General features: G+C 52.1%; 1 protein-coding gene across 1 annotated transcript in view; it reads left to right on the top strand.

Moving 5' to 3' along the window:
• Positions 1-25,000, top strand: part of LOC124022330 (ELKS/Rab6-interacting/CAST family member 1-like) — a gene marked incomplete at both ends in the record, with an annotated part of 124,492 nt that overhangs the window by 17,247 nt on the left and 82,245 nt on the right. The window contains 3 exons of the mRNA XM_046337252.1: positions 1,685-1,825; positions 12,987-13,180; positions 23,792-23,803. Of these exons, the coding sequence (XP_046193208.1) occupies positions 1,685-1,825; positions 12,987-13,180; positions 23,792-23,803 (347 nt within the window). The remainder of the gene's footprint in view (positions 1-1,684; positions 1,826-12,986; positions 13,181-23,791; positions 23,804-25,000) is intronic.

Below are 25,000 nucleotides of genomic sequence, written 5' to 3'. Positions count from 1 at the left end.
AGAGAGAGGTAGAGAGAGGTAGAGAGAGGTAGAGAGAGAGGTAGAGAGAGAGGTAGAGAGAGGTAGAGAGAGGTAGAGAGAGGTAGAGAGAGAGGTAGAGAGAGAGGTAGAGAGAGAGGTAGAGAGAGGTAGAGAGAGGTAGAGAGAGAGGTAGAGAGGTAGAGAGAGGTAGAGAGAGGTAGAGAGAGGTAGAGAGAGGTAGAGAGGTAGAGAGGTAGAGAGAGGTAGAGAGGTAGAGAGAGAAAGAGAGGTAGAGAGAGAGAAAGAGAGGTAGAGAGAGAGAAAGAGAGGTAGAGAGAGGTAGAGAGAGGTTGAGAGAGAGGTAGAGAGAGGTTGAGAGAGGTAGAGAGAGGTAGAGAGAGAGGTAGAGAGAGAGGTAGAGAGAGGTAGAGAGAGGTAGAGAGGTAGAGAGGTAGAGAGAGGTAGAGAGGTAGAGAGGTAGAGAGAGAGGTAGAGAGAGAGGTAGAGAGAGAGGTAGAGAGGTAGAGAGAGAGGTAGAGAGGTAGAGAGGTAGAGAGAGAGAGGTAGAGAGAGAGGTAGAGAGAGAGGTAGAGAGAGAGGTAGAGAGAGGTAGAGAGAGGTAGAGAGGTAGAGAGAGGTAGAGAGGTAGAGAGAGAGGTAGAGAGAGAGGTAGAGAGAGAGGTAGAGAGAGAGGTAGAGAGAGGTAGAGAGAGGTAGAGAGAGGTAGAGAGGTAGAGAGAGGTAGAGAGGTAGAGAGAGAGGTAGAGAGAGAGGTAGAGAGAGAGGTAGAGAGGTAGAGAGAGGTAGAGAGAGGTAGAGAGAGGTAGAGAGAGGTAGAGAGGTAGAGAGGTAGAGAGGTAGAGAGAGGGGATATGGTGTTATGATGGAGGTCTGTATCTGCTGCTCCACCAGGATGGAGGTCAGTATCTGCTGCTCCACCAGGATGCAGGTCAGTATCTGCTGCTCCACCAGGATGGAGGTCAGTATCTGCTGCTCCACCAGGATGGAGGTCAGTATCTGCTGCTCCACCAGGATGGAGATCAGTATCTGCTGCTCCACCAGGATGCAGGTCAGTATCTGCTGCTCCACCAGGATGGAGGTCAGTATCTGCTGCTCCACCAGGATGGAGGTCAGTATCTGCTGCTCCACCAGGATGGAGTCAGTATCTGCTGCTCCACCAGGCAGCGTGATGTTTACTCCAACCCCGCCATGTCCTCATGTCGCTCTACTGAATGATGGGGTATGGAACGATGGAAAAGACATTTGGGGCCTTCCTGTTACCCTGACAGGATGGGCTTATTGTCTGTGACAGTGAGCGATAGGACAGAAGAGAAGTGTGTGTGTGTGTGTGTGTGTGTGTGTGTGTGTGTGTGTGTGTGTGTGTGTGTGTGTGTGTGTGTGTGTGTGTGTGTGTGTGTGTGTGTGTGTGTGTGTGTGTGTGTGTGTGTGTGTGTGTGTGTGTGTGTGTGTGTGTGTGTGTGTGTGTGTGTGTGTGTGTGTGTGTGGTTGCCACAACAGGTTTCTAGCTCATCAAGTTAGCATTGATTTGATTGAACATTAACTTTGTATTCCACTCAGAGAATGTAACTGGAAGCTTGAATAACACTTTGTCCTTTGAATTACTTTTGACTTTTTATTTTCTCTCTCTGTCTTTGTCCCTCACTCCCCCTCTCCCTCCCTCCCTCCCTCCCACTCTCCCCCCTCACCCCCTCCCCCTTCCCAGACCAACCTGTTAGACCTTAAGGAACATGCTTCGTCCCTGGCTTCCTCCGGTCTGAAGAAGGACTCTAAACTGAAGAGTCTGGAGATGTCTCTGGAACAGAGGAAAGACGAGTTCATCAAGATGGAGAACCAACTCAAGAAGGTCATCTTTTTTCTCACCCTTTAATAAAACCACCTACTGTATTACTGAACTGAGGTCAGTTCTTACTAACCTCACTCCCCATCCCTGTTGCAGTCAATGACATGGGCCTTACACTGAACTGAGTTCAGTTCTTACTAATCTCACTCCCCATCCCTGTTGCAGTCAATGACATGGGCCGTAAACTGAACTGAGTTCAGTTCTTACTAATCTCACTCCCCAGCCCTGTTGCAGTCAATCTTACATTTACATTACATTTAAGTCATTTAGCAGACGCTCTTATCCAGAGCGACTTACAAATTGGTGCATTCACCTTATGACATCCAGTGGAACAGTCACTTTACAATAGTGCATCTAAATCTTAAGGGGGGGGGGGTGAGAGGGATACTTATCCATTTACATTTAAGTCATTTAGCAGACGCTCTTATCCAGAGCGACTTACAAATTGGTGCATTCACCTTATGACATCCAGTGGGACAGTCACTTAACAATAGCCTATCCTAGGTATTCCTTAAAGAATGAACTTCCCTTGAACTTCCACTGAGATCAGCTATTAACCCTACACCATGACTCTCTCTACCCCATTCAACTTCACTCACAGGTCTCAGACTGCTTTCAGGTCAGTTCTTAGCCTTGTCCCAATCAACTCTATAGTCGCCCCACAGCATTAGGATCAGTATAATGCCTCTCAGTAGACCTGTGCAAACAGTTATCCTGCCTGTTGTGTGATGTTGAGTCAAGCAGTCAGATCTTAGATGAACACTCCAGCCTGCCCCATTCAACTGCACAGCCTTCAAACTGCTCTCAGACCAGTTCTTAGCTATGGCCCCAGTCCTTTACGAGACCTGTCCAGTGTGTGAGCCAGCGTTGTGATGTCTAGTGGAGAAGACAGCCACTGACAGATCCCCTACTCATCCTGCCAGTGGAATGACACTCAATTCTGGGACTAGTCTGTCAATCATGCTGTAATGTGTGTGTGTGTGGTGTCTGTGATCAGACTCCTGACTCTCCCTCCTGTCCTTAAAGTGTCCATGTTGATTCACTTTGATCTCCTCCTGTTTCTCATGCCATTGTGTCTTCCTTTCCATTTCCTCTCTTCCTCTCCTCTCCTCTCCTCTCCTCTCCTCTCCTCTCCTCTCCTCTCCTCTCCTCTCCTCTCCTCTCCTCTCCTCTCCTCTCCTCTCCTCTCCTCTCTTCCTGTTCTCTTCTCCTCTTCTCTTCCTGTTCTCTTCTCCTCTTCTCTTTCTGTTCTCCTTTCCTCTTCTCCTCTTGTCTTCCTGTTCTCCTCTCCTCCTCTCCTCTCCTCTCTTCCTCCTCTCTTCCTGTTCTCCTCTCCTGTTCTCCTCTCCTCTCTTCCTGTTCTCCTCTCCTCCTCTCTTCCTGTTCTCCTCTCCTCTCTTCCTGTTCTCCTCTCCTCCTCTCTTCCTGTTCTCTTCTCCTCCTCTCTTCCTGTTCTTCTCTCCTCCTCTCTTCCTGTTCTTCTCTCCTCCTCTCTTCCTGTTCTCCTCTCCTCCTCTCTTCCTGTTCTCCTCTCCTCCTCTCTTCCTGTTCTCCTCTCCTCCTCTCTTCCTGTTCTTCTCTCCTCCTCTCTTCCTGTTCTCCTCTCCTCCTCTCCTCTCCTCTCCTCTCCTCTCCTCTCCTCTCCTCTCCTCTCCTCTCCTCTCCTCTCCTCTCCTCTCCTCTCCTCTCCTCTCCTCTCCTCTCCTCTCCTCTCCTCTCCGCCTCTCTTCCTGTTCTCCTCTCCTCCTCTCTTCCTGTTCTTCTCTCCTCCTCTCTTCCTGTTCTCCTCTCCTCCTCTCTTCCTGTTCTCCTCTCCTCCTCTCTTCCTGTTCTCCTCTCCTCCTCTCTTCCTGTTCTTCTCTCCTCCTCTCTTCCTGTTCTCCTCTCCTCTCTTCCTGTTCTTCTCTCCTCCTCTCTTCCTGTTCTCCTCTCCTCTCTTCCTGTTCTCCTCTCCTCCTCTCTTCCTGTTCTTCTCTCTTCCTGTTCTCCTCTCCTCCTCTCTTCCTGTTCTTCTCTCCTCCTCTCTTCCTGTTCTTCTCTCCTCCTCTCTTCCTGTTCTTCTCTCCTCTCCTCTCCTCTCCGCCTCTCTTCCTATTCTCCTCTCCTCCTCTCTTCCTGTTCTTCTCTCCTCCTCTCTTCCTGTTCTCCTCTCTCTCTCACTTTCTCCCTCTTTTCCCTCTCTCTCTCTCTCTCTCTCTCTCTCTCTCTCTCTGTTCCTCACTCTGTTCCTCTCTCTGACTCTCTTTCTCTGACTCTCTCTCTCTTTCTCCCTCTTTCCCCCCTCTCTCCCTCTCTCTGTTCCTCTCTCTGACTCTCCCTCTCTCTGTTCCTCTCTCTGTTCCTCTCTCTGACTCTCCCTCTCTCTGTTCCTCTCTCTGACTCTCCCTCTCTCTGTTCCTCTCTCTGACTCTCCCTCTCTCTGACTCTCCCTCTCTCTGTTCCTCTCTCTGACTCTCTTTCTCTGACTCTCCCTCTCTCTGTTCCTCTCTCTGACTCTCCCTCTCTCTGTTCCTCTCTCTGACTCTCTTTCTCTGACTCTCTCTCACTTTCTCCCTCTTTCCCCCCTCTCTCTCTCTCCCTCTCTTTGTTCCTCTCTCTGTTCCTCTCTCTGACTCTCTCTCTCCTTCCCCCCCTCTCCCTCTCTCTGACTCTCTCTCTCTTCCCCCTCTCTCTCTCTCCTTCTCTCTCTTTTCCTCCCTAAAGCAGTCTCATCTCTTGTCAGACCATCCCTCCAATCCTGTAAGTGCACTGTAGTGTGAAATGCCTCTGCAGCAGTGTGTGACCAGCAAAACATTTACTGTCTGTGTGTGTGTGTGTATGCATTCTGTACACACTCGTCAGTGATTGATTGAGGGTGTGTGTATGTTTGTTTGCGTGCACAAGTTCCCGATCATATCCATTGATCTAGCTAGCTTGACTTTTATCCCCAGTGCGCTAGCTGCAGTGCCAATCCTAATGCATGATGGGTATGCCTGATTCTCCCTCGCTGGTTTAGATGTAGGTCACGGGCTTGACAACGGCCCTTGACAACGCGGTGGGAATGCCAGCTGTGTGTGGGACTGTACCTGAGTTGGTCTGTGTTTAACAACACTAGTCAGCTGTATCTCTCTCTCTCTCTCTCTCTCTCTCTCTCTCTCTCTCTCTCTCTCTCTCTTCTCTCTCTCTCTTCTCTCTCTCTCTCTCTCTCTCTTCTCTCTGTCTCTCTCTCCCTCCGTCTCTCTCTCTCCTCTCTCTGCCAAGACCAATGAAAGCGCTGGCTTGCTGGTAGTGTGTGTGTGTGTGTGTTCACACAGGCCTGCGTATAGAGCAGGGTGTTTGTGACAGGTTGCTGACAGCCTTACAGACGTTTTCACAGATTGGACGAGACATTGCCGCCGCGACCTGACAGTTTGTGTGTGTGTCTGGAATGAGTGTGTCTGGTGTGTGTGACCGGACAGGCGTGTGAGGAGGTGTCAGGAAGCACTCTGGGAATTCTCTGGATGGGAAAGGGAACGTCAGCAGCGTTTATTTTATACTCCTGTTCTGTTTTAGCTTGGTGTGTGTGTGTGTGTGTGTGTGTGTGTGTGTGTGTGTGTGTGTGTGTGTGTGTGTGTGTGTGTGTGTGTGTGTGTGTGTGTGTGTGTGTGTGTGTGTGTGTGTGTGTGTGTGTGTGTGTGTGTGTGTTGCTGGAGCGGCACAGCACAGAGCACGGCCTGTGGGCGAGAGGAGACAGGGTCAGACACACACACACACAGCCACACACACTCGTTCCACTCCTCGCCCCCGCAGCAGACTGCGACACACTGTTGCCAATGAGACACTCACGTCAGCACATCGATGCTCTCACACACCAATACATGGTATCAAACACACACACTTTGTGTCTGTCTCACACACACACACACACACACACACTCCACACACACACACACACACACACACACACACACACACACACACACACACACACACACACACACACACACACACACACACACACACACACACACACACACACACACACACACACACACAGAGTTCCACTACAGTGCTGAGAGACGTCCACAACTGTGGTTCCTCCACACTATAAGACCGTTGATCCATTTCCTTCGTTCTGTTTCCTCTCCCATGGAGAGTCTGAGTTGTGACTGTCCCTCCCTGACACGGTGTCCTGGTTCACATTCCCCACTGGGACTAATAGTGTCCCCATTCGGAAACACCCTAGTCATTACCTCATCCTCTCCAGTGTCTGTATGGACCTGGTAGATATCACTATAGTCATCCATCTCACCTCATCCTCTCCAGTGTCTGTATGGACCTGGTAGATACCACTATAGTCATCCATCTCACCTCATCCTCTCCAGTGTCTGTATGGACCTGGTAGATATCACTATAGTCATCCATCTCACCTCATCCTCTCCAGTGTCTGTATGGACCTGGTAGATACCACTATAGTCATCCATCTCACCTCATCCTCTCCAGTGTCTGTATGGACCTGGTAGATATCACTATAGTCATCCATCTCACCTCATCCTCTCCAGTGTCTGTATGGACCTGGTAGATATCACTATAGTCATCCATCTCACCTCATCCTCTCCAGTGACTGTATGGACCTGGTAGATATCACTATAGTCATCCATCTCACCTCATCCTCTCCAGTGTCTGTATGGACCTGGTAGATATCACTATAGTCATCCATCTCACCTCATCCTCTCCAGTGTCTGTATGGACCTGGTAGATATCACTATAGTCATCCATCTCACCTCATCCTCTCCAGTGTCTGTATGGACCTGGTAGATATCACTATAGTCATCCATCTCACCTCATCCTCTCCAGTGTCTGTATGGACCTGGTAGATATCACTATAGTCATCCATCTCACCTCATCCTCTCCAGTGTCTGTATGGACCTGGTAGATACCACTAGTTCCTAGTGTCCTCGACTAATAGTCGTGTTAGTTAATGGTTATTTGAATGTTTATGTATTTTACCACAGCTGTCTTTTTGTTTATGTTTACTCATTAGGTGACACGCATGCTGACACACACACACACACACACACACACACACACACACACACACACACACACACACACACACACACACACACACACACACACACACACACACACACACACACACACACACACACACACACACACACACACACACTGGCTCGTCTCTCAGTCCCCCCCCCCGCGGGCAACATGGTTTCCGTGGAAACCTGTCCAGCCCTGTCATTGGTTCAGCCCCAACCCTAGACATCTAAATATCTTATTAAAGGTTTTAAATGTTATATCTAATAACATCCCAATGACATTCAGTCTCTGGCCTGGTTGTATGGATAACATTCAGACTCTGGTCTGGTTGTATGGATAACATTCAGACTCTGGTCTGGTTGTATGGATAACATTCAGACTCTGGTCTGGTTGTATGGATAACATTCAGACTCTGGTCTGGTTGTATGGATAACATTCAGACTCTGGTCTGGTTGTATGGATAACATTCAGACTCTGGTCTGGAGTAAGGATAACATTCAGACTCTGGTCTGGTTGTATGGATAACATTCAGACTCTGGTCTGGTTGTATGGATAACATTCAGTCTCTGGTCTGGTTGTAAGGATAACATTCAGACTCTGGTCTGGTTGTAAGGATAACATTCAGACTCTGGTCTGGTTGTATGGATAACATTCAGACTCTGGTCTGGTTGTAAGGATAACATTCAGACTCTGGTCTGGTTGTATGGATAACATTCAGACTCTGGTCTGGTTGTATGGATAACATTCAGACTCTGGTCTGGTTGTAAGGATAACATTCAGACTCTGGTCTGGTTGTATGGATAACATTCAGTCTCTGGTCTGAGTAGAAAGGCCAGACCAGAGACTTTAGAGACCAAGGGGAAGATAGTTTGGCCTGACTGTGTCGAGGCCAGATAGAGGAAACATGCTGTATTCTGTCTGATTGACCTGACTGACCTGACTGATCTATCTGACTGATCTATCTGACTGACCTGACTGACCTACCTGACTGACCTGACTGACCTGACTGATCTACCTGACTGACCTGACTGATCTATCTGACTGATCTGACTGACCTGACTGATCTATCTGACTGACCTGACTGATCTATCTGACTGACCTGACTGATCTATCTGACTGACCTGACTGATCTATCTGACTGACCTGACTGACCTGACTGATCTACCTGACTGACCTGACTGATCTACCTGACTGATCTGACTGACTGATCTACCTGACTGACCTGACTGATCTACCTGACTGACCTGACTGATCTATCTGACTGACCTTTCTGACTGACCTGACTGATCTACCTGACTGACCTGACTGACCTGACTGATCTACCTGACTGACCTGACTGACCTGACTGATCTACCTGACTGACCTGACTGAAATATCTGACTGACCTGACTGAAATATCTGACTGACCTGACTGATCTACCTGACTGACCTGACTGATCTACCTGACTGACTTGACTAATCTACCTGACTGACCTGACTGATCTATCTGACTGACCTTTCTGACTGACCTGACTGATCTACCTGACTGACCAGACTGACCTGACTGATATACCTGACTGACCTGACTGAAATATCTGACTGACCTGACTGAAATATCTGACTGACCTGACTGAAATATCTGACTGACCTGACTGATCTACCTGACTGACTTGACTGATCTACCTGACTGATCTTTCTGACTGACCTGACTGATCTTTCTGACTGACCTGACTGATCTTTCTGACTGACCTGACTGATCTTTCTGACTGACCTGACTGATCTTTCTGACTGACCTGACTGATCTTTCTGACTGATCTACCAGACTGACCTGACTGATCTACCTGACTGACCTAGCTGATATATCTGACTGACCCGACTGACCTGACTGATCTACCCGACTGACTGATCTACCTGACTGACCTGACTGATCTACCTGACTGACCTGACTGATCTACCTGACTGACCTGACTGATCTACCTGACTGACCTGTCTGATCTGTCTGACCTGACTGATCTGTCTGACCTGACTGATCTGTCTGACTGACCTGACATATCTGTCTATCTTGACTAATCTACATGACTGATCTACCAGACTGACCTGACTGATCTACCAGACTGACCTGACAGATCTGTCTATCTTGACTAATCTACATGACTGATCTACGAGACTGACCTGACTGATCTGTCTGTCTGACCTGACTGATCTGTCTGTCTGACCTGACTGATCTGTCTGACTGATCTACCAGACTGACCTGACGGATCTGTGGTGTAGCTGTATTCCCAGCTCCATATCAAAGAGGCTCTCTCTCTCTCTCTCTCTCTCTCTCTCTCTCTCTCTCTCTCTCTCTCTCTCTCTCTCTCTCTCTCTCTCTCTCTCTCTCTCTCTCTTCTCTCACCCCTCCATATCTAAGAGGTTGTCTCTCTTCTCTCACCCCTCCATATCTAAGAGGCTGTCTCTCTCTCTCTCTCTCTCTCTCTCTCTCTCTCTCTCTCTCTCTCTCTCTCTCTCTCTCTCTCTCTCTCTCTCTCTCTCTCTCTCTCTCTCTCTCTCTCTCTCTCTCTCTCTCTTCTCTCACCCCTCCATATCTAAGAGGCTGTCTCTCTCTCTTTCTTCTCTCACCCCTCCATGCCCTTGTCTGCAGTAGTCATAGCAGCACTACCACTTTTATTCTAGACATTACTGTGGACTGATTCACCCTGTCCTCCAGACTGACTCCGTTCACTGTGAGGGGAAATTGACTTAATGATTTCACATTAGACTGACCAGTTAAGTTTAAACTAAAGCCTGTAGTGTCTAAACTTAGTTCCCTGCTCAGGGCCAGTAGACATTAATGGGACTTGAATAAATGGGATGGAGTATGTGGAGACACGCTTAGACAGGCAGATTTATGTGGAGCACACACACACACACACACACACACACACACACACACACACACACACACACACACACACACACACACACACACACACACACACACACACACACACACACACACACACACACACACACACACACACACACACACACACACACACACACACACACATTAGAGACCGTAGTCATTTTCCCCAGTCCTTTTCTCTTCAGCGCGTGTCCCAGCCCTGGTCTGATGTCACAGGGTTAGCTGAGGTTGTGGCAGCATGTGGAACACACTCAACAGTACTGGGACTGTCACCACGTCCTCCATGACATGTCTCTGTCCCCTAGCCAGCCTCTTGGTCTGGGACTGGACACCACAGACTGCTAACCCTGAGGGCCCAAGACATGGGACATTAACCAGCCCAAGTCAGCTTAGCCAGCCTCTTCTCTGTCCCCTAGACAGCCCCCTAACCAGCCCCATACACCCAGCCTCTTCTCTGCTCCCTAGACAGCCCCCTAACCAGCCCCGTACACCCAGCCTGTTCTCTGTCCCCTAGAGAGCCCCCTAACCAGCCCCATACACCCAGCCTCTTCTCTGTCCCCTAGACAGCCCCCTAACCAGCCCCATACACTCAGCCTCTTCTCTGTCCCCTAGACAGCCCCCTAACCAGCCCTGTACACCCAGCCTCTTCTCTGTCCCCTAGAGAGACCCCTAACCAGCCCTGTACACCCAGCCTCTTCTCTGTCCCCTAGAGAGACCCCTAACCAGCCGCGTACACCCAGCCTCCTCTCTGTCCCCTAGACAGCCCCCTAACCAGCCCGTACACCCAGCCTCTTCTCTGCCCCCTAGACAGCCCCCTAACCAGCCCCTAACCAACCCCGTATACCCAGCCTCTTCTCTGCCCCCTAACCAGCCCCGTACACCCAGCCTCTTCTCTGCCCCCTAGACAGCCCCCTAACCAGCCGCGTACACCCAACCCAGCCTCTTCTCTGTCCCCTAGACAGCCCCCTAACCAGCCCCGTACACCCAGCCTCCTCTCTTTCCCCTAGACAGCCCCCTAAGCAGCCCCGTACACCCAGCTTCTTCTCTGCCCCCTAGACAGCCCCCTAACCAGCCCCGTACACCCAGCCTCTTCCTCTCCTACTGGGCCTTGACGTCACAGACAGCTAACCTCTGGGGAAGGCAGGGGAGGGGGAGGATAGCCAGCAGGGGAGGACTTTCTAGGGGGCAGGGGGGGAGGGTACACTCTTACGTGTGTACCCCTTGTTCTCACCCCTGACACCCTCTATTCCCCCTCTAATTACCCCTCTATTCCCCCTCTATACCCCCTCTATTCCCCCTCTAATTCCCCCTCTATTCCCCCTCTATTAACCCCTCTATTCCCTCATCACCCCTCCCATGGTTAGAGCAGGTGCCTGGCTGTCGTGAACTGTGTGTGTGTGTCTCCGTTCACCCCCACCTTAACACGGTTTCTATCTGTTGGGTTTGGGCGTGGCCTGCGAGCGTGGCCTGCGGGCGTGGCCTGTGGGCCTGGCCTGCATGGAACTGAAATTAGGAGAAGAAAGAGAAACATACATAAAGTTGGAGGCGTGGCCCTCCCTGTCCTCAGGTCAGTGTTGGAGGCGTGGCCCTCCCTGTCCTCAGGTCAGTGTTGGAGGCGTGGCCCTCCCTGTCCTCAGGTCAGTGTTGGAGGCGTGGCCCTCCCTGTCCTCAGGTCAGTGTTGGAGGCGTGGCCCTCCCTGTCCTCAGGTCAGTGTTGGAGGCGTGGCCCTCCCTGTCCTCAGGTCAGTGTTGGAGGCGTGGCCCTCCCTGTCCTCAGGTCAGTGTTGGAGGCGTGGCCCTCCCTGTCCTCGGGTCAGTGTTGGAGGCGTGGCCCTCCCTGTCCTCGGGTCAGTGTTGGAGGCGTGGCCCTCCCTGTCCTCGGGTCAGTGTTGGAGGCGTGGCCCTCCCTGTCCTCGGGTCAGTGTTGGAGGCGTGGCCCTCCCTGTCCTCGGGTCAGTGTTGGAGGCGTGGCCCTCCCTGTCCTCGGGTCAGTGTTGGAGGCGTGGCCCTCCCTGTCCTCGGGTCAGTGTTGGAGGCGTGGCCCTCCCTGTCCTCGGGTCAGTGTTGGAGGCGTGGCCCTCCCTGTCCTCGGGTCAGTGTTGGAGGCGTGGCCCTCCCTGTCCTCGGGTCAGTGTTGGAGGCGTGGCCCTCCCTGTCCTCGGGTCAGTGTTGGAGGCGTGGCCCTCCCTGTCCTCGGGTCAGTGTTGGAGGCGTGGCCCTCCCTGTCCTCGGGTCAGTGTTGGAGGCGTGGCCCTCCCTGTCCTCGGGTCAGTGTTGGAGGCGTGGCCCTCCCTGTCCCCAGTGTTGGAGGCGTCCTCGGGTCAGTGTTGGAGGCGTGGTCCCTGTCCTCGGGTCAGTGTTGGAGGCGTGGCCCTCCCTGTCCTCGGGTCAGTGTTGGAGGCGTGGCCCTCCCTGTCCTCGGGTCAGTGTTGGAGGCGTGGCCCTCCCTGTCCTCGGGTCAGTGTTGGAGGCGTGGCCCTCCCTGTCCCCTCGGGTCAGTGTTGGAGGCGTGGCCCTCCCTGTCCTCGGGTCAGTGTTGGAGGCGTGGCCCTCCCTGTCCTCGGGTCAGTGTTGGAGGCGTGGCCCTCCCTGTCCTCGGGTCAGTGTTGGAGGCGTGGCCCTCCCTGTCCTCGGGTCAGTGTTGGAGGCGTGGCCCTCCCTGTCCTCGGGTCAGTGTTGGAGGCGTGGCCCTCCCTGTCCTCGGGTCAGTGTTGGAGGCGTGGCCCTCCCTGTCCTCGGGTCAGTGTTGGAGGCGTGGCCCTCCCTGTCCTCGGGTCAGTGTTGGAGGCGTGGCCCTCCCTGTCCTCGGGTCAGTGTTGGAGGCGTGGCCCTCCCTGTCCTCGGGTCAGTGTTGGAGGCGTGGCCCTCCCTGTCCTCGGGTCAGTGTTGGAGGCGTGGCCCTCCCTGTCCTCGGGTCAGTGTTGGAGGCGTGGCCCTCCCTGTCCTCAGGTCAGTGTTGGAGGCGTGGCCCTCCCTGTTCTCAGGTCAGTGTTGGAGGCGTGGCCCTCCCTGTCCTCAGGTCAGTGTTGGAGGCCTTAGAGCTGCTTCCAACTAACACAGAGGAGGGAGGCAGGACATACTTGAGAACAGCTGTATTGGGTTCAGGCCTCAGGGCCAGAGGGAGGCAGGACAGACTTGAGAACAGCTGTATTGGGTTCAGGCCTCAGGGCAAAATCCAAACTCGCGTGATGTCGTACTATCAGTGACCATCCGCTCTTATCGTAACCTCTAACCACTGACCTCTGACCCCTCCCCTCTGTCCAGGCCCAGAATGCATTGCTGGAGGCCCAGGCCAACACGGAGCTGTCAGAACGCATCGTTACTCTGGAACAGGAAGTGGCTCGGCACAGAGAGGATTCTGGGAAGGCCCAGGTGGAGGTGGACCGATTGCTGGAGATCCTCAGAGAGATGGAGAACGAGAAGAACGACAAGGACAAGAAAATCAATGAACTGGAGAAGTAAGAGTGTGTGTTCTCTACAATAATATATAACCTCTGTCTTCTGTCTGTTCTCTACAGCTTATGTTAATGAGGGCTGTTGTATACGGTGGCCTGTAGGGATCATGTTGTCTGTGGAGTGTAGATGTGGGTGGAACCCCTGGTACTCTGATCAATGTGTATCAGCACCTCTTTATTCAACACAGCTCTCACACAGCCTCCACCCCACTTAGCATGCAGGAGAGGCTGACTATTCAACACAGCCTCCACCCCACTTAGCATGCAGGAGAGGCTGACTATTCAACACAGCCTCCACCCCACTTAGCATGCAGGAGAGGCTGACTATTCAACACAGACTCGACCCCACTTAGCATGCAGGAGAGTCTGACTATTCAACACAGCTCTCACACAGCCTCCACCCCACTTAGCATGCAGGAGAGGCTGACTATTCAACACAGCTCTCACACAGCCTCCACCCCACTTAGCATGCAGGAGAGGCTGACTATTCAACACAGCTCTCACACAGCCTCCACCCCACTTAGCATGCAGGAGAGTCTGACTATTCAACACAGCTCTCACACAGCCTCCACCCCACTTAGCATGCAGGAGAGGCTGACTATTCAACACAGCCTCCACCCCACTTCGCATGCAGGAGAGGCTGACTATTCAACACAGCCTCCACCCCACTTAGCATGCAGGAGAGGCTGACTATTCAACACAGCCTCCACCCCACTTAGCATGCAGGAGAGGCTGACTGGCAAGGGCACAATTGTTGTGTCTGTCTGTCTGCATGTTTGTTTCATTTCCTAGTCTGAGTTTGTGTCTGTATATACAACTGTCTAAGTGTATATGTCTTTGAGTATGTGCGTGTGTGTCTCTGTGTGTGTCTCTCTGTGTGTGTGTGTGCGTCTATCTCTATAACTGTCTGCGTGTGTGTGTGTCTGTGCGTGTGTGTGTCTGTGTGTGTGTGTGTCTCTATAACTGTCTGTGTGTGTGTGTCTCTATAACTGTCTGTGTGTGTGTGTCTGTGCGTCTGTATCTCTGTGTGTGTCTCTGTCTCTGTGTGTGTCTGTCTCTATAACTGTGTGTGTGTGTGTCTGTGTGTGTGTGTGTCTGTGTGTGTCTGTATATACAGCTGTCTGAGTGTGTGTGTGTCTGTGTGTGTCTGTATATACAGCTGTCTGAGTGTGTCTGTGTGTGTCTGTGTGTGTCTGTATATACAGCTGTCTGAGTGTGTGTGTCTGTGTGTGTCTGTATATACAGCTGTCTGAGTGTGTGTGTCTGTGTGTGTCTGTATATACAGCTGTCTGAGTGTGTCTGTGTGTGTCTGTATATACAGCTGTCTGAGTGTGTCTGTGTGTGTGTGTCTGTATATACAGCTGTCTGAGTGTGTGTGTCTGTGTGTGTCTGTATATACAGCTGTCTGAGTGTGTGTGTCTGTGTGTGTCTGTATATACAGCTGTCTGAGTGTGTCTGTGTGTGTGTGTGTCTGTATATACAGCTGTCTGAGTGTGTGTGTCTGTGTGTGTCTGTATATACAGCTGTCTGAGTGTGTCTGTGTGTGTCTGTGTGTGTCTGTATATACAGCTGTCTGAGTGTGTCTGAGTGTGTCTGTGTGTGTCTGTGTGTGTCTGTATATACAGCTGTCTGAGTGTGTGTGTCTGTGTGTGTCTGTATATACAGCTGTCTGAGTGTGTGTGTCTGAGTGTGTCTGTGTGTGTCTGTATATACAGCTGTCTGAGTGTGTGTGTCTGTGTGTGTCTGTATATACAGCTGTCTGAGTGTGTTTTAGTCCACGTGGACTAATTGGTGATAATTAATTGTAGGCTACTTTAGGATTTCTTCCATCTCTGTCTCTGTATAAATACATCAAATAATGAATAATGCAGCACTTCAAAACAGCCTTGATGCTGTGTGTGTGTGTGTGTGTGTGTGTGTGTGTGTGTGTGTGTGTGTGTGTGTGTGTGTGTGTGTGTGTGTGTGTGTGTGTGTGTGTGTGTGTGTGTGTGTGTGTGTCATTAGGGGTGTGAACTGACGTCTGGAACTAAATCTGAACGAGCCGAGCTTTTCCTCTGGGCCAACAACGCAGACACTTTGTCTGCCTCCCAAATGGCACCCTATTCCCTACCTTGTGCACTACTTTCAACCAGAATTCTACCTAGTGCACTACTTTCAACCAGAACCCTACATAGTGCACTACTTTCAACCAGGGTCCTGCCTAGTGCACTACTTTCAACCAGAACCCTACGTAGTGCACTACTTTCAACCAGAACCCTACGTAGTGCACTACTTTCAACCAGAACCCTACATAGTGCACTACTTTCAACCAGGGTCCTGCCTAGTGCACTACTTTCAAACAGAACCCTACCTAGTGCACTACTTTCAACCAGAACCCTACATAGTGCACTACTTTCAACCAGGGTCCTGCCTAGTGCACTACTTTCAACCAGAACCCTACATAGTGCACTACTTTCAACCAGGGTCCTGCCTAGTGCACTACTTTCAACCAGAACCCTACATAGTGCACTACTTTCAACCAGGGTCCTGCCTAGTGCACTACTTTCAACCAGAATCCTACATAGTGCACTACTTTCAACCAGAATCCTATGTAGTGCTCTACTTTCAACCAGAACCCTACGTAGTGCACTACTTTCAATCAGAATCGATAGCACTATATAGGGACAAAGGTGTCACTTGAGATGCATGACTGACCCCACATCACTGTAGCCTTACTGGGTCCTGCTTTCACACCAGACAGACAGACACCCTGCCTCCCTCTCTACAATGAACAGCTAAATCACATGACAAGTTGTGTTTAGCTGCACCTGCTCTGTTCTGTGTCAGGAGTCAGGGGAACATGTGGGATGTGGGTCCAGGTGTGTTGGGGGGAGGAGGGGGGAGGAGGGGGTGTGTTAGGGGGAGGGGTGTGTGTGAGGGGGGAGGAGGGGGAGGAGGGGGTGTGTTAGGGGGGAGGGGGTGTGTTAGGGGGAGGAGGGTGTGTGTGAGGGGGAGGAGGGTGTGTTAGGGGGAGGAGGGTGTGTGTGAGGGGAGGAGGGTGTGCTAGGGGGGTGTGTGTGTGTTAGGGGGAGGAGGGGGTGTGTTAGGGGGAGGGGGTGTGTGTGAGGGGGGAGGAGGGGGAGGAGGGGGTGTGTTAGGGGGAGGGGGTGTGTTAGGGGGAGGAGGGTGTGTGTGAGGGGGAGGAGGGTGTGCTAGGGGGGTGTGTGTGTGTTAGGGGGAGGAGGGGGTGTGTTAGGGGGAGGGGGTGTGTGTGTTAGGGGGGGGAGGAGGGGGTGTGTTAGGGGGGGGGGGGGGGGAGGAGGGGGTGTGTGAGGGGAGGAGGGGGTGTGTTTTAGGGGGGGGGGGGTGTGTGAGGGGGGTGTGACTCCGGGTAGAAACCAGTGGGCACGTCAGCCAGACCCCCTGCAGTATGTCTGACCCCGGGCAGAAACCAGTGGGCACGTCCTGCAGTATGTCTGACCCCGGGCAGAAACCAGTGGGCACGTCAGCCAGAACCCCTGCAGTATGTCTCTGTCAGAACCAGGCTCACAACTGACGGCTGCTTGGCACAATCACAACATCACACACACACGCACGCACGCACGCACGCACGCACGCACGCACGCACGCAACGCACACACACACACACACACACACACACACACACACACACACACACACACACACACACACACACACACACACACACACACACACACACACACACACACACACACACACACACACACACACACACACACACATTCTGCTCCCTGCCAACCAACAGTAGTGGCTTCTGGCCAGAGCAGAGCAAGAGAGCACAGAGAGGGTCAGAGGTCAGGTACGTGACTGGTATACTAAGAGAAGAGAGGGAAACTGGTAGAGGAAGAGAGAAGTTAGAGAGTGTGGGAGAGGAGAAAGAGAAATGACTTGGTGGAGGAAAAACAGAAAAGGAAACACACTGAATCACAAACCTGTTACCTCCTTCACCAGCCTGTCTGTTACCTCCTTCACCAGCCTGTCTGTTACCTCCTTCACCAGCCTGTTACCTCCTTCACCAGCCTGCCTGTTACCTCCTTCACCAGCCTGTCTGTTACCTCCTTCACCAGCCTGTCTGTTACCTCCTTCACCAGCCTGTCTGTTAGCTCCTTCACCAGCCTGTTACCTCCTTCACCAGCCTGTCTGTTACCTCCTTCACCAGCCTGTCTGTTACCTCCTTCACCAGCCTGTTACCTCCTTCACCAGCCTGTCTGTTACCTCCTTCACCAGCCTGTCTGTTAGCTCCTTCACCAGCCTGTCTGTTACCTCCTTCACCAGCCTGTCTGTTAGCTCCTTCACCAGCCTGTCTGTTACCTCCTTCACCAGCCTGTCTGTTACCTCCTTCACCAGCCTGTCTGTTAGCTCCTTCACCAGCCTGTCTGTTACCTCCTTCACCAGCCTGTCTGTTACCTCCTTCACCAGCCTGTCTGTTACCTCCTTCACCAGCCTGTCTGTTACCTCCTTCACCAGCCTGTCTGTTAGCTCCTTCACCAGCCTGTCTGTTACCTCCTTCACCAGCCTGTCTGTTACCTCCTTCACCAGCCTGTCTGTTACCTCCTTCACCAGTCTGTTACCTCCTTCACCAGCCTGTCTGTTACCTCCTTCACCAGCCTGTCTGTTACCTCCTTCACCAGCCTGTCTGTTACCTCCTTCACCAGCCTGTCTGTTAGCTCCTTCACCAGCCTGTCTGTTACCTCCTTCACCAGCCTGTCTGTTACTTCCTTCACCAGCCTGTCTGTTACCTTCTTCACCAGCCTGTCTGTTAGCTCCTTCACCAACCTGTCTGTTACCTCCTTCACCAGCCTGTTAGCTCCTTCACCAGCCTGTCTGTTAGCTCCTTCACCAGCCTGTCTGTTAGCTCCTTCACCAGCCTGTCTGTTACCTCCTTCACCAGCCTGTCTGTTACCTCCTTCACCAGCCTGTCTGTTACCTCCTTCACCAGCCTGTCTGTTACCTCCTTCACCAGCCTGTCTGTTACCTCCTTCACCAGCCTGTCTGTTACCTCCTTCACCAGCCTGTCTGTTACCTCCTTCACCAGCATGTCTGTTAGCTCCTTCACCAGCCTGTCTGTTAGCTCCTTCACCAGCCTGTCTGTTACCTCCTTCACCAGCCTGTCTGTTACTTCCTTCACCAGCCTGTCTGTTACCTCCTTCACCAGCCTGTCTGTTAGCTCCTTCACCAACCTGTCTGTTACCTCCTTCACCAGCCTGTTACCTCCTTCACCAGCCTGTCTGTTACCTCCTTCACCAGCCTGTCTGTTACCTCCTTCACCAGCCTGTCTGTTACCTCCTTCACCAGCCTGTCTGTTAGCTCCTTCACCAGCCTGTCTGTTAGCTCCTTCACCAGCCTGTCTGTTACCTCCTTCACCAGCCTGTCTGTTACCTCCTTCACCAGCCTGTCTGTTACCTCCTTCACCAGCCTGTCTGTTACCTCCTTCACCAGCCTGTCTGTTACCTCCTTCACCAGCCTGTCTGTTACCTCCTTCACCAGTTCTATTCCATATGTTGTATATTTCTAGACACCTGTCAGTTCGGGCCAGAGACATGAGAGGGACAGAGACATGAGAGGGACAGAGACATTAGAGGGACAGAGACATGAGAGGGACAGAGACATGAGAGGGACAGAGACATGAGAGGGACAGAGACATGAGAGGGACAGAGACATGAGAGGGACAGAGACATGAGAGGGACAGAGACATGAGAGGGACAGAGACATGAGAGGGACAGAGACATTAGAGGGACAGAGACATGAGAGGGACATAGACATGAGAGGGACAGAGACATGAGAGGGACAGAGACATGAGAGGGACAGAGACATGAGAGGGACAGAGACATGAGAGGGACAGAGACATGAGAGGGACAGAGACATGAGAGGGACAGAGACATGAGAGGGACAGAGACATGAGAGGGACAGAGACATGAGAGGGACAGAGACATGAGAGGGACATAGACATGAGAGGGACAGAGACATGAGAGGGACAGAGACATTAGAGGGACAGAGACATTAGAGGGACAGAGACATTAGAGGGACAGAGACATTAGAGGGACAGAGACATGAGAGGGACAGAGACATGAGAGGGACAGAGACATGAGAGGGACAGAGACATGAGAGGGACAGAGACATGAGAGGGACAGAGACATGAGAGGGACAGAGACATGAGAGGGACTGCAGGGGTCTGAGACACTGTCCCTCTCTCCCTCCCTCACTTCTAAGGGCAGAAAGGTTGTTTGGGGCGACGCGTCGTTGTTTATTTCATGATGTGGTGGTAATTGGGGTGGATTGAGGAACTCCATGCAAAGACAAATGGAGCTAAATAAATCAGCCATCAGAGTGGTGGCCAACGGCACAGATTTGGCTCTGAGAATGGATGGAGAGAAGGAATGAAAGGGAGGGAGGGAGGGAGGGAGGAGGAGACTAAATGCGATGCGTGGCGTCCGTTCAAAGCTAGAGTATGAAGCATTGCGTGTTTGCACAGAAACAGGAGGAATTGTGGGTTATGTTTAAAAAGCTGCTCACATCTGGCTCACATGGCTCAGAGGAGAACCCCGAGGCAACATGGAATCTAACCAGGCAGGTGAAATCAATCCATGTGGAACCTCACTGCTGCCCCCGTTAGGTGAAACTAAGTGTCGGTCTGCTGTTCAATGTTGTCTGTCTGTCTGTCTGTCTGTCTGTCTCTGTCTGTCTGTCTGTCTGTCTGTCTGTCTGTCTGTCTGTCTGTCTGTCTGTCTGTCTGTCTGTCTGTCTGTCTGTCTGTCTGTCTGTCTGTCTGTCTGTCTGTCTGTCTGTCTGTCTGTCTGTCTGTCTGTCTGTCTGTCTGTCTGTCTGTCTGTCTGTCTGTCTGTCTGTCTGTCTGTCTGTCTGTCTGTCTGTCTGTCTGTCTGTCTGTCTGTCTGTCTGTCTCATCCTTTTCTTCCTGTCTGTCTGTCTCTCTTTCTATCTAGTCTTTGTGTCTAAATGCTGATGTCCTGTCTGTCTGTCTGTCTAGAACCTCTTTTAGAATGTTTGTTCCTGCTTACTAACCAAGCTCTCTGTTCTGTCTCCCTCCTTCTCTCTCTCTCATCTGTTCTCTCTGTCTGTCTGTCTGTCTCTGTTCTCTCCTCGTCTCCCTCTCTCTCTCTCTCCTCGTCTCCCTCTCTCTCTCTCTCCTCATCTCCCTCCTTCTCTCTCTCTCCTCGTCTCCCTCCTTCTCTCTCTCTCATCTCTCCTGTCTCCCTCTCTCTCTCTCTCCTGTCTCGTCTCCCTCCTTCTCTCTCTCACATGTTCTCTCCTGGCCTCCCTCCTCTCTCACTTCTCATCTCCCTCCTTCTCTCTCTCTCGTCTCCCTCCTTCTCTCTCTCTCATGTTCTCTCCTCGCCTCCCTCCTCTCTCTCTCTCTCCTCGTCTCCCTCCTTCTCTCTCTCTCCTCGTCTCCCTCCTTCTCTCTCTCTCATGTTCTCTCCTCGTCTCATGTTCTCTCCTCGTCTCCCTCCTTCTCTCTCTCTCATGTTCTCTGTCTCCCTCCTCTCTCTCTCTGTCTCCCTCCTTCTCTCTCTCTCTCGTCTCCCTCCTTCTCTCTCTCTCATGTTCTCTCTCGTCTCCCTCCTCTCTCTCTCTCTCGTCTCCCTCCTTCTCTCTCTCTCATGTTCTCTCTCGTCTCCCTCCTCTCTCTCTCTCATGTTCTCTCCTCGTCTCCCTCCTTCTCTCTCTCTCCTCGTCTCCCTCCTTCTCTCTCTCTCCTCGTCTCCCTCCTTCTCTCTCTCTCATGTTCTCTCCTCGTCTCCCTCCTCCTCTCTCTCTCTCTCGTCTCCCTCCCTTCTCTCTCTCCTCGTCTCCCTCCTTCTCTCTCTCCTCGTCTCCCTCCTCTCTCTCTCTCCTCGTCTCCCTCCTTCTCTCTCTCTCCTCGTCTCCCTCCTTCTCTCTCTCTCCTCGTCTCCCTCCTTCTCTCTCTCTCCTCGTCTCCCTCCTCTCTCTCTCTCATGTTCTCTCCTCGTCTCCCCCTCTCTCTCTCTCCTCGTCTCCCTCCTTCTCTCTCTCTCCTCATCTCCCTCCTCCTCTCTCTCTCTCCTCATCTCCCTCCTTCTCTCTCTCCTCGTCTCCCTCCTTCTCTCTCTCACATGTTCTCTCCGCCTCCCTCCTCTCTCACTTCTCATCTCCCTCCTCTCTCTCTCCTCGTCTCCCTCCTTCTCTCTCTCTCATGTTCTCTCCTCGCCTCCCTCCTTCTCTCTCTCTCCTCGTCTCCCTCCTTCTCTCTCTCTCCTCGTCTCCCTCCTTCTCTCTCTCTCATGTTCTCTCCTCGTCTCCCTCCTTCTCTCTCTCTCATGTTCTCTCCTCGTCTCCCTCCTTCTCTCTCTCTCATGTTCTCTCCTCGTCTCCCTCCTCTCTCTCTCCTCGTCTCCCTCCTTCTCTCTCTCTCCTCGTCTCCCTCCTTCTCTCTCTCTCATGTTCTCTCCTCGTCTCCCTCCTCTCTCTCTCTCCTCGTCTCCCTCCTTCTCTCTCTCTCATGTTCTCTCCTCGTCTCCCTCCTTCTCTCTCTCTCATGTTCTCTCCTCGTCTCCCTCCTTCTCTCTCTCTCCTCGTCTCCCTCCTTCTCTCTCTCTCCTCGTCTCCCTCCTTCTCTCTCTCTCATGTTCTCTCCTCGTCTCCCTCCTCCTCTCTCTCTCCTCGTCTCCCTCCTTCTCTCTCTCTCCTCGTCTCCCTCCTCTCTCTCTCTCTCCCTCGTCTCCCTCCTTCTCTCTCTCCTCGTCTCCCTCCTTCTCTCTCTCTCCTCGTCTCCCTCCTTCTCTCTCTCTCCTCGTCTCCCTCCTTCTCTCTCTCTCATGTTCTCTCCTCGTCTCTCCTCTCTCTCTCTCCTCGTCTCCCTCCTTCTCTCTCTCTCCTCATCTCCCTCCTCTCTCTCTCCTCATCTCCCTCCTTCTCTCTCTCCTCGTCTCCCTCCTTCTCTCTCTCACATGTTCTCTCCTGGCCTCCCTCCTCTCTCACTTCTCATCTCCCTCCTTCTCTCTCTCCTCGTCTCCCTCCTTCTCTCTCTCTCATGTTCTCTCCTCGCCTCCCTCCTTCTCTCTCTCTCCTCGTCTCCCTCCTTCTCTCTCTCTCTCGTCTCCCTCCTTCTCTCTCTCTCATGTTCTCTCCTCGTCTCCCTCCTTCTCTCTCTCTCATGTTCTCTCCTCGTCTCCCTCCTCTCTCTCTCTCATGTTCTCTCCCGTCTCCCTCCTCTCTCTCTCCTCGTCTCCCCCTCCTTCTCTCTCTCTCCTCGTCTCCCTCCTTCTCTCTCTCTCATGTTCTCTCCTCGTCTCCCTCTCTCTCTCTCTCCTCGTCTCCCTCCTTCTCTCTCTCTCATGTTCTCTCCTCGTCTCCCTCCTTCTCTCTCTCTCATGTTCTCTCCTCGTCTCCCTCCTTCTCTCTCTCTCCTCGTCTCCCTCCTTCTCTCTCTCTCCTCGTCTCCCTCCTTCTCTCTCTCTCATGTTCTCTCCTCGTCTCCCTCCTCTCTCTCTCTCCTCGTCTCCCTCCTTCTCTCTCTCTCCTCGTCTCCCTCCTTCTCTCTCTCTCCTCGTCTCCCTCCTTCTCTCTCTCTCCTCGTCTCCCTCCTTCTCTCTCTCTCCTCGTCTCCCTCCTTCTCTCTCTCTCCTCGTCTCCCTCCTTCTCTCTCTCTCCTCGTCTCCCTCCTTCTCTCTCTCTCCTCGTCTCCCTCCTTCTCTCTCTCTCCTCGTCTCCCTCCTTCTCTCTCTCTCCTCGTCTCCCTCCTTCTCTCTCTCTCTCCTCGTCTCTCTCCTTCTCTCTCTCTCCTCGTCTCTCTCCTTCTCTCTCTCTCTCATGTTCTCTCCTCGTCTCCCTCCTTCTCTCTCTCTCCTCGTCTCCCTCCTTCTCTCTCTCTCCTCGTCTCCCTCCTTCTCTCTCTCTCATGTTCTCTCCTCGTCTCCCTCCTCCTCTCTCTCTCCTCGTCTCCCTCCTTCTCTCTCTCTCCTCGTCTCCCTCCTTCTCTCTCTCTCCTCGTCTCCCTCCTTCTCTCTCTCTCCTCGTCTCCCTCCTCTCTCTCTCTCTCCTCGTCTCCCTCCTCTCTCTCTCTCCTCGTCTCCCTCCTTCTCTCTCTCTCCTCGTCTCCCTCCTTCTCTCTCTCTCCTCGTCTCCCTCCTCTCTCTCTCTCCTCGTCTCCCTCCTTCTCTCTCTCTCCTCGTCTCCCTCCTTCTCTCTCTCTCTCCTCGTCTCTCTCCTTCTCTCTCTCTCCTCGTCTCTCTCCTTCTCTCTCTCTCTCATGTTCTCTCCTCGTCTCCCTCCTTCTCTCTCTCTCCTCGTCTCCCTCCTTCTCTCTCTCTCCTCGTCTCCCTCCTTCTCTCTCTCTCCTCGTCTCCCTCCTTCTCTCTCTCTCCTCGTCTCCCTCCTTCTCTCTCTCTCCTCGTCTCCCTCCTTCTCTCTCTCTCCTCGTCTCCCTCCTTCTCTCTCTCTCTCCTCGTCTCTCTCCTTCTCTCTCTCTCCTCGTCTCTCTCCTTCTCTCTCTCTCTCATGTTCTCTCCTCGTCTCCCTCCTTCTCTCTCTCTCCTCGTCTCCCTCCTTCTCTCTCTCTCCTGTTCTCTCCTTCTCTTTTATATTTGCCCTGGAACGCTCCTCTCTTCTCTACAGTTCTGCTTCAAGGTCAGTACTGCTTATCTGTCCCCTTTCCTTCCGTTTCTCCTCTGACCTGCCGTTGTTGTGAAAATGGGCTGAATGGTTCTGGTGGTTAACAGAGGATCTCCACTACGGCCTATTTATTGCCTTACCTCCCTTATCTCACCTCATTTGCACACACTGTATATAGCCTTTCTACTGTATTATTGACTGTATGTTTGTTTATTCCATGTTCACTCTGTGTTGTTGTATGTGTCGCACTGCTTTGCTTTTTCTTGGCCAGGTCGCAATTGTAAATGAGAACTTGTTCTCAACTGGCCGACCTGGTTAAATAAAATATTAAATAAAAAATTAAATTAAAAAATCCTCAACAACATCATCGTAGAGATAATCAACCGTACATGTCAGTCCATGTCACCGTTTTATAATGATAACCAGGGGAAAACCTGAGGACCAACAGGAAGAGATCTATCCCTCTTCTTCACTACCTCACACCTGAAGACCAACAGGAAGAGATCTATCCCTCTTCTTCACTACCTCACACCTGAAGCCCTCAGGCAGAGATCTATCCCTCTTCTTCACTACCTCACACCTGAAGCCCTCAGGCAGAGATCTATCCCTCTTCTTCACTACCTCACACCTGAAGCCCTCAGGCAGAGATCTATCCCTCTTCTTCACTACCTCACACCTGAAGCCCTCAGGCAGAGATCTATCCCTCTTCTTCACTACCTCACACCTGAAGCCCAACAGGAAGAGATCTATCCCTCTTCTTCACTACCTCACACCTGAAGCCCAACAGGAAGAGATCTATCCCTCTTCTTCACTACCTCACACCTGAAGCCCAACAGGAAGAGATCTATCCCTCTTCTTCACTACCTCACACCTGAAGCCCTCAGGCAGAGATCTATCCCTCTTCTTCACTACCTCACACCTGAAGCCCAACAGGAAGAGATCTATCCCTCTTCTTCACTACCTCACACCTGAAGACCAACAGGAAGAGATCTATCCCTCTTCTTCTTCACTACCTCACACCTGAAGACCAACAGGAAGAGATCTATCCCTCTTCTTCACTACCTCACACCTGAAGCCCAACAGGAAGAGATCTATCCCTCTTCTTCACTACCTCACACCTGAAGCCCAACAGGAAGAGATCTATCCCTCTTCTTCACTACCTCACACCTGAAGCCCAACAGGAAGAGATCTATCCCTCTTCTTCACTACCTC

Source organism: Oncorhynchus gorbuscha, unplaced genomic scaffold (assembly GCF_021184085.1).
Source record: "Oncorhynchus gorbuscha isolate QuinsamMale2020 ecotype Even-year unplaced genomic scaffold, OgorEven_v1.0 Un_scaffold_1341, whole genome shotgun sequence".
In the NCBI taxonomy this organism is placed as follows: domain Eukaryota; kingdom Metazoa; phylum Chordata; class Actinopteri; order Salmoniformes; family Salmonidae; genus Oncorhynchus; species Oncorhynchus gorbuscha.
Note: the sequence above shows the minus strand (reverse complement) of the source record. Positions and strands in the feature narration are given on the sequence as shown.